This window comes from Dendrobium catenatum, unplaced genomic scaffold (genome assembly GCF_001605985.2).
Source record: "Dendrobium catenatum unplaced genomic scaffold, ASM160598v2 fragScaff_scaffold_1347, whole genome shotgun sequence".
Classification (NCBI taxonomy): Eukaryota; Viridiplantae; Streptophyta; class Magnoliopsida; order Asparagales; family Orchidaceae; genus Dendrobium; species Dendrobium catenatum.
Genome location: NW_021319809.1, coordinates 741,534 through 751,604, shown reverse-complemented (window position 1 = coordinate 751,604; position 10,071 = coordinate 741,534). Strand labels below are relative to the sequence as shown.

The 10,071-nt window shown below is 35.3% G+C and overlaps 1 protein-coding gene across 1 annotated transcript; it reads left to right on the top strand.

Moving 5' to 3' along the window:
* Nucleotides 1–1,056: 1,056 nt before the first annotated feature.
* On the top strand, nt 1,057–9,729 carry LOC110108023 (thiol:disulfide interchange protein TxlA homolog). Its single transcript, XM_020838508.2, has 2 exons — nt 1,057–1,594; nt 9,185–9,729. Exons 1-2 carry the CDS (start codon nt 1,148–1,150, stop codon nt 9,380–9,382), a joined length of 645 nt encoding a protein of 214 aa, XP_020694167.1. The 5' UTR covers nt 1,057–1,147; the 3' UTR covers nt 9,383–9,729.
* The last annotated feature ends 342 nt before the right edge of the window (nt 9,730–10,071 follow it).

Genomic DNA, 10,071 nt, shown 5'->3' with positions numbered 1-10,071 from the left:
AACTAGTTATAATTGACCCGAACATGTGTAACTTGTCGAACACTCTATTCGTTTGCAGCCCTATTTTAATAAGCTTCTCTTTTGGAAAAAAAAAAGTTTGCATAAATTTTTTTTATTATTTTCGGAGCAAGCTTATAATGTGATTTCAATGTTCATGCATAGTTTCCCTTGATCCATCAGTATGGGTTCCTTTTCTAGATTTTTCATATTTTTCGAAGAGTCAAAATATGAAACTCTCGGCGGAAAAATTCATATTCGGGGCGAAGAGGCGCGGTAGAAGAATTATTTTGAAAAATTTCTACCGAATTAAATCATGTATTTATGTAATTTTTTTTTTCTTTTTTTACAGAAAGAAGAAGAAGCGTAAATTTTGCTCCATGATAAAGTCACTCATGTAATTTGACTACATTTTTTTTTATTTTTTATTTTTTATAATTGTGTTTTCCCATCATGGTTGATTTGCTTCCAAAATAAATACCGTCATTTAGTTTTAGAAGTTGAAAGAGAAATGAAATAATAGTTAGGCAAGCAAAAACATTTCCTAAATTTTGATTACCTTACACAGTTTGCAGCAAACCAAGCAATCCTCATGTTTTTATACACCACATTTTTTTTTTAATCTTGATTTTAAAACTATGTTTTTATACAACCCCTTGAACGTCTGCTTATTTCAGCTTAGAGTCAACTCGTTTGAACTTAAGTCAATTCAGAATTGACCTGAATCTAACCCGTTGACCCGTAATAGTATTTAAGAATAGAATTAGATAATCAGTGATATAATGAGTCATTTAAAATTAACACCTAAATAAATAATTTGATAATTAATAATAGTTCAGTTAATTTTTAATTTTATTATTTATCATTATAATATATTCAATTCAAGCCGCATTAAATTTAATTTCTAAATAAACCAACTATTTTAAATTCTAAATTATATTGACAAATAATTTTTTAGGATTTTACATATATCATATCAAATAGCCAAATTTAGAGAATTTAATTTAAATTCAACTAAAATTAAATGCTACTTGTTGCGAAACAGCTGAGAGAATCATTATTTTTCTAGTGACACCAGACTCGATTCATACATCTTTAGGTCCGGAACGGAGCTCCGTCGAGTCCTGATCTCTGTCTGTTCAATCTGGAAATGGGCGCCGCTCCTAAGTCCCCGCTACTCTGCTGGAAATGGCCATGGGATGCTATCTCGAACCCTAAAAATCCTAACGCTTGCGGGAACTTAGCGGTCCCATGGCTCTTCAAATCTTTGCAGAACCTGGGATCTCTCGCGCAGAATATCCTCTTTAATCCCGCTGCTGTCGCCACGAACGGCGAGCCTTTTATGGAGCTCCGTCGCAAGCCTGCGAGGTTGTCGATGGATAGGCCACTCAAGCGGGAGGAGCAGGGGGAGGCGGAACAACGAGCACTGGCGTCGGCGCTGGCTAGTGGGAAGGAAGCGACGGTTGTCGAGTTCTACTCACCCAAGTGTAGGCTTTGTAATTCTTTGCTCGATCTTGTGCTAGAATTAGAAGGCAGAAACTCGGATTGGGTCAGCTTCGTCCTCGCTGATGCTGAAAATGAGAGATGGCTTCCCGAGGTGAGAACCTTCTTATTAGCCCTGCGTTTTTCACTAGTGCTTGGACTTAATTAAATTTATGTTTGCTTCCCGAGGTCTTATTTAGTTTATTTTTCATGGTTTTATATTTTCTTCTGAGGAATATAATTTATGATAGGAGCGAGAGAAAAATGATCAGTCTTAAAAATACCAAAATCGTTTCATTCCGTACTATTGAGTTTTAGACTTATATGGATTTTCTGTTCTCTATAATATTCAACGGTGTCTCTGAATCTTTCTTTTCTTTTTTGTTCCAATCATTTCTTCAACTTATGTTAGTTCTTTAGTATTCGAAGCATTTAACTTTTTTACCATACATATATGCACTCGTGAACTAAAAAATAATGAATCACAAAAAAATTATTTACATCAGTTTATATGTCTAAAAATTACTGTATTGTTTGATAATTATGATGAAAAGAAGATTGGAGAAGCTATATTATTGATATAGAAATATAGCTGGGGGTTGGGGTTGCATTGACTGAGACAAAGGGCATGGATGTTTATTCTTATTGCAGATGGATTTTAACAATTTATATCTCATAATTTTGACTTTTTTATCATTGCAACTATGCACTTGTGAACTAAACAATTATGAATCGCCTAATATTTAAAAATATCTTTATTTCTGTGTAAGTTTAACAAAAATAATATTGGAGAAGCTTTTTTTTGAAGTTGTTAATGGCAGAGATGATAAACAGGAGGAGATTGAGTGGGGGGTTGGGGTTGCATTTACAGAGCAGAGAGCATATATGTCTATTTTAGTCGGAGATGATGGAAGTCCTAATGCTGTGAATTTTTTAGAGGTCAGTTTAAGTATTTCAATCTATTTAGTTCGGGATTGAATTGGGATTAACTAACTAATTTGGGCCCACTTAAACATTCCACTAAAATTTAACCCATGAATAATCATAGGTTAATTTAAGCCAAGTTTAATGGGCTGCCTATTGATGATGGCCATGTAGCATGCCTTTTGAGTTTATTTATATAATTGCCATAGTACATTTGTTATCCTCTTTATTTAATGTCGTTTCATCTGCTGCTTATGGTGAACAAATAGCACCATATGCTGTTTACAGCTTAGCTATGTTATGATTTGTTGAATGGAACTATTCTTTTTCTGTTACCCTAAAGCTTTGTCCCGTCAGTTCCACTTGTTTGGAATTGTGTGATGCACTCTTTAACCCTTTAAATACTTCAAAGCTTTGTATGGGATTTAGTATGTGATGAGGACATCAACAGGAGATTTTGATGTGTCTATCATCAGAGGAATCATAGATCGACAACTACGATTCAAAGTATTTATTTATGATGCATTTATGTATTTTATTTTATTTATGTTCTGATTTATCATTGTACCCTGAGAGGGATTAGTTTATGTTGTATAACCCCGAGGGCATTTGAGTCTTTGTATTTTTCTTTTATTTGAGGCGCATATATGATGGCTCTCCCTATTATGATGGATGATGAATAAAATTTCAACTTTTGTTTTCGTTTCTTTATGAGCTATTGAGAGAAGAGAGAATCCTAGGAGAGGGACAAAGCAATACCCGATAGCTGCCGGAAAAGTTCGGGCTCTCGGTTTTCCCTTCCCCTTTCATCTTTCCCACCCTTGTCTCCTCACCAAGCCACCGACCTCCTCTCCTTCAACCCCATACCGCCGGCCACCCACACACCTCCCCTAAATTCCGGCCACACCTCTCCCCTCCACCCATACTCGTCGGCCTCCTCTCTCTCCACCTTAAGCCGCCGGCCCCTCCTCCACAAACCCTTGTTTTCAAATTCAAATCGCCTCTTAAACACATTCCTAATTAGTCTTATTATTAATTTGGATAGTATCTTAATTTGAATTCAAATTAAATTTGAAATTCAAAACCTTTCATAATTAATAAACCTATTTTAGGAAGCCTCCCCAATCCCCTCCAATCTCAAATTAAATTGGGATTAATTTCAATTTTAACATTCATTGCACCTAGACACATACATTGTATGTGGACACTTCCCCCCTCCTCCTTTGGCCGACCCCCTCTCTCCCTCCCTCCTCCTCCTTTGGCCGGCCCTCTCTCTCCCTTTCTCCTAATTATCTCATTCCTCATTAAGGACTCCAATTAAGGAGATAATTAGCCGCCCCTCTCCCCTCTTTCCCTTTGTGTTTTCTACAATTAATCTCTCTAATCAATCACACACACCTAGCCCTTTTCTTGTTTTGGCCGACCACACCAAGGCTCCTCCTCCTCCCCTACGTCTCCCCTCTCATGCTTGTTACATATTCAAGGAAGAAGACAACCAATCCCCTTGGCCTCCCTATCCATGAATGGCCGATCCCGAGCACGATCATAGATTCATGTATGATCTTCTAGGACGAGTGGATATTCTCCGATCATCCTTCTTCGACCTCAACTTGGAGACCGACGACATTGTCGACGACTACGTCAACCAGATCCTTTTCACTTTAACTTCTGCCATCGACGAGCACCAAATCTCCAGACAGTGGCGAGTTATTGGACATCCACCAACTTCTTTCCCTCCAGCTAACTTTTCGTTGGACAATATTGTAGGCGTTTGTTGTCTTTTTGTGGCATCTTGATAGGAAACACTTGGATTTCCAAGTGTTTCTCACCAAAACCCAATAGATCTAGGATGAAAACTGCTGTCCACACAGTAAAACAGCCAAAAACAGTGGAATCAGAGAGAATACGAAGGAGAAAACGTAAGAAAAACAAAGCAAACACTTTTATTCTAATAAGGTATGAAACCATTAAAACCACCTCAAGAGCGAAAGTGAGGGGAACTCAAGGTAAAATTTCTATTTGTTACATGGTGAATTTTTGTTGTTTATGCCTTTAGCTTTACTATAAGTTTGTTGTTATTTTAAGTTTGTCATGTTAATCTTTCTTGTAACTGCACGTCAAAGCACAACCACAACTAAGAAATCCTAGAATATAATTTGGTGAAACATTAATTTTAAAATTAGCAAGCTTAACAAGTTTTTATTAAATTCCTGTAATTCCTAATTTCCTGTTATGTTTCACTTCAGTATGCTTATTCCTTCGTGTGCCTTACTCATCCTCACTCCCTTAAATCAGCCATATTTTCCTCAACAAATATTTTAATATTGAAATCTTTTTGTTGTCAATGATATTCAACTGGATTTTGTGCTTTTTCACAGAACTCCCAACCTTTTTTACAATTATAATTATTGGATAATAAATTAATTTTAGATGAATAATACTTGGGAGAGTGGAACACCAGGGGCTTGAGTGGATCCTAATACATAAGGCACACATCAACTCAAAAAGCTCAATCAAATGGTCAAGGGATTGCTAGATTTTGAACAAGTCAAGTTTTAATTTTTTTTACTCTAGGAGAACTCTCAGCTCTTATGTGGATCGTAAAATGACATATTTATATGAAAGCCTTTCGTATTGTCTATCATTTCTTCTCAAAAATAAGCTTTTCAATGTCATCAAATGCCATTCATTAATAGTTCATTCAATCATGTGGAGCATGTGTAAGAATCACCCACTCTTGAACCTTCTCTTAATCACGTACAAAGCTGTCAAGGTCCTTGGTTGCTAAAAGCTGCACGGAGCAATTTATATTAGTTGAGCAATTGACTTTGATACTACTTATTAGGGAGGGTGTAACATTGATGGCCTGAGTTTAGGTTACATCAGTAGATCTGATCAGCTCGAGTAAAGTTTATATTATTAGATATCATCGATTTAAAAGCTTAATCTTTTTTTGTAATGGCCACTACTAAGTATAAGAACTCAACTCTTATGTCACTTGTTTTGTGAGATTCTTCTTCATTTTCATGTGGATTTTAGCAAATAAATGGCCTCTCATTAAGCCCTCTTTTGTTTATTTTATTCTCATATTTGTTGTACAAAACTTGTCCCTAGAACACTGCCGCTAAAATCAGCCCTATAACCACTCAAAAAACATGCCTTGCTCACCTCTAAATCTAAAATTAACCCTACCAGCATATTCCATGATATAACTTTATAAGTTACTTCTTTTAACTTATAACACAGATTCGAAGATCAAGAAGGTTAGTACATGGCATATTTAACTCAAGTAGCTCTTATCAAGAGCAAATAGAAAAGGTAGTATTCTTGAAGCTGATCCTAAATAGTTCAGATAAGGCTAAATGATGATTGTTTCACATTTGTTTCAGTATCATGTTTCATACTAAACTGGATATTAGAACCTTATAGGTTGTTTAAAAATTTCAAGAATACTGTGATAACTACTAGTTTTTTTGTTTTCGTTGTTTTGTAAGTTCATTCATCACATCCTCTGCATGCTAGAGAACGTTGTATTATTATTATTATTATTATTTTCTTTAGCTGTGTTCACCTTATCTAATGAAATAGTAAGTTGTTCAAGGCTCCTCATTTTCTGTCTATGTAATATATTAAGGGAGTGCAGCTATTCAGGAACTTTGATGGGTCCAGGTGTGCGGCATTATGTTTCATGCCTAAAACCCGTGCACACAAATTTTATTTTTTGCCTTACACGCACACAGATATCCATTTACATGTGTCTTAATATTCAATCACTAGTTCCTTTTAGTTCCCATTATGCACAAAAATTCCTATATAAACACGATTCCCCTTAATCTATAACCTCAGTTTTTTTCACAATTTTCTTTCTAGAAGTCCCTATCCTTTTATCATAAGCTGCTCCTAAGTTTTAGGATGCAATGAACAGTTGCTTTGAGCTGTAGGGAATATTATTTTTTGACACTGTTACTGTAGAACCTCCTATAGCAATAACATTGGCATGCTCTTCAGCACAATGTTTAATGGGCATTGCATGGGTTTATGCTCATTTAGTACAAAAGCTAAATAATCTGGTCGGGATACTTTAATTTGATTTGCGACAATGGAAATGCCTTGAACTTTGGAGATGCCTTAAAAGTTTGATTTAATGCCTTATTTTTCTGCTCTAATTATTTGGAATGATGCTTCAAATTTGCTGCTAGCTTGTAGGGTTTTGAATCTCGTGTTATACTATTTGTGACGACTGCTTCTTTCAGCTCATTTTTTATTAAATTCTTGTCAAATTTACGGGCTATTATGTTTAACCTTATGTTGATATCAAAGTTATCTACCTAGCAATGTTATTTAGATAATGATTTAATTAGTTGAATGCAATTTTTTGGTTTATTGGTTTATGTTATTTAGATAATGATGTGATCAGTTGAATGCGATTATTTTGGTTTAGCTTTTTTTTTTTCCTTTTTTTTGCTTAGCAGTGTAATGGAGCATAGGTTGCAGCGTGATACTAATGTTTCTCAAAATCAATTTGGATTCATGCCGGGTAGGTCGACTATGGAAGCCATACATTTATTAAAAGGTTTGATGGAGAAATATAGAGAAATTAAGGAGGATCTACATATGATATTTATTGCTTTAGAAAAACCATATGATAAAGTTTCAAGAGAAGTGCTATGGAGAGTTCTCGAAAAAAAGTAGTTAATAATGCTTATATTCAAATCATTAAAGATATGTATGCAGGAGCTATTACTTGTGTTCAAACACAAGATGGTTTGACCAAGTATTTCCCTATTTCGGTTGGGTTACATCAAGGATCATCCTTAAGCCCATATCTTTTTGCTTTAGTCATGGATGTTCTCACTAGACATTTGCAAGAGGATGTACCTTGATGTATGCTTTTTGTTGATGACATTCTTATTGTTGATAAGTCTAGAGAGGGAGTTGAAGGTAAACTTGAATTATGGAGGTCAACCTTAGAGTCTAAAGGTTTTCGCTTGAGTAGATCTAAAATGGAATATATGGAGTGTAATTTTAGTAGTAATAGACCTAGTGAGGGGATTGTGACTTTGGGCGATCAAGTCATTAATAAGAGTACATGTTTTAGATACCTTGGATCTATTGTTCAGAGTGATGGTGAAATAGATGGGGATATTATCAGCAGAATTCAAGTTGGATGGCTGAAGTGGAGGAATGCATCGGGTTTGTTGTGTGATATAAGTACCCCTCAAACTTAAGGGAAAATTCTATAAGATGGTGGTGAGGCCTGCAATGTTTTATGGTGCCAAATGTTGGCCATTAAAAGAGAAGCATAATGCTAAGTTAAGTGTGGCAGAGATGAGGATGCTCAGGTGGATGAGTGGCTTTACCCTTAGAGATAGGATATGAAATGAGCATATATGTGAAAAGGTTGGAGTAGCTCCAGTAAAAGATAATATTAGAGAGAGTCGCCTTAGATGGTTTGGTCACATAAAACGGCGGCTTTCCGATGACCCGGTTAGGAAAGTAGAGGTATTAGATTTGACTTATGTTAAGATAGGTAGAGGCAGACCTAAAAAGACTTGGTTATAATATATTAAAAATGATCATTCTTTATTAGATGTTAAACGAGAATTTGACTTTTAAGAGGACATTGGCGAAAAAGGATTCATGTAGCCGACCTCACGTAATGGGGTAAAGGCTTGATGTTGTTGTTGTAGTGTAATGTTATCTGAAAAGATCAAAGATGATTATGATCCAACATTAGGGCTCCCATTGACCAGTGGTTGAGAGAGTTAAACTACCATCAAACCTGAAACAACCGAGTCTTGACCAACTTGAATTTGAAATGTATTTCAAGTCATGTAGTTTTGACTCGAAATGAGTTGATTCTCAGGTAATTCAAAATGAGTTTGGGTTTACTCGAATAATTAAAAAAAAAAAAAGGAGAAATGCAGTAGTGAGAGGAGAGGTTTGATTGAACCTCTGCTGTATGCGAGTGAGGTTCGAATTTAAACTTTTGCTTCACTTGTTGAATGCACAATTATATATAAAAATTTGATGTACTTCATATATTTTGCGCCAACCGGAATCACTTTTTGTGCATTTCTTATTTGACTTAAAATTTTTAGTGTGGATTTTAAGTTGTCTCAAAACTTGAACGAGTTTAGAGTTTTGAGCAAAATTGCTAATCCTAACTGACATTTAGACGGCATCAAAATATGACATAAATGCTGTTTATAGGATTATTATTTAAAGATGTCAATAAACCAAACAATTGGCATCTGCTAATAACATAGCACCACACATGATATTTTAATGAACTAAACACTTTAAATCCTCTTAAACACATTCTATCAAAGCTAATGGTTTGTTTGGCTTGAAAGAATTACTATGAATATATTTGAGTTTTTGATTGCAATGTAGTTAATAGAAAATCTATTTTTCTAATAAAATGCGAACAATGCATTTTTATTGGCAGTTTCACACCCACCCAACCCAAAAAAGAAATGAGAATATCTTTTAACTAATTCTCTCATCAACCAAACCAGTGAGGGAAATCAATTTTCAATTCCATTCTATTATTTTCATTATCATTTCCAAAAGAAGCAAAGAGTTTTATGCAAATGCTCTGCCTCCATTGTTCAAGATCGGTGAAAATGTTGCCAATGGTACCTATAGGTTACATGGAAAGAGGTTTCTTCCGAGTTTCCTTTTCTATTTGTTATTATTTTATTTAGTCCATCTTGCACTTGTAAAATTTTCTTATGTTGTGCTCAATAGCTTCTGAAAGTTTAGGTTCTCTGTACAGCTCCTTCACTATGACATAAAGTATGTTCCCTGCTTCGTACTGCTCGATAAACATGGAAGAGCTTTGGCAAAAACAGGGGTTCCAAGCAGCCGAATGCATGTAATTGCCGGCCTCTCCCATCTTCTGCAGCTAAAGCAGCCTCCGAATCATAAATCCATGGATTCAACTCTCATGAGAGAGTTCACTTCAGAATCTTGAAAAGAAAAAACTGGTACACACAAGAGGGAGCAATTTATGAGTCTTGAGCTCATCTATATGCTTTTAATCTTCTTAAATAGAAAGAAAAACAGAATGTTAGTGAGACTGATCATTTTTTTTTTTATAGTGAGACTGGTCATTATAATTGATCGGTTAAGCGTGATGTTTAAGGCTTCATTTGGTGTGGCTTTTTTACTACTTAAAACAGCTTTCTAGTACAAAAATTATAATTTTTGTACTTAAAAGTTGCTTTAAGAAGCTGTAAAAAAGCCGTCCCAAATAATACTTAAATTTTCTGTACATTTCTTTACTTGGATGGACTGATTTGATTTGCTGGCTTATGTTTCTGTTAACATGTTCGTGATGTGATTGCTCTAAATTTTATAATTTGCTCAATCTTGTGCGTTGATTTGCTATTAATACAGCTGATATTATTCTGACGATTTGGACCATTCATTCTCGTTCATCACGTTATGGGCCTTATGGCATTCATCTTTCTCAACGATTATGGGGAGAAATCTTCGATTATTCACCAGCTTAAGCTTTTAAGCTGGAAGATATAAAGTGGACTGGACTGGACTGGACTGGATCGCATGTGCCCAGGTGCCTAGTTCTTCATAAAGACCTGATACTTCACAGTTTTGGTACTTCTCCCTAAACTTAGGCACCACATCGAATGATTTATTGTT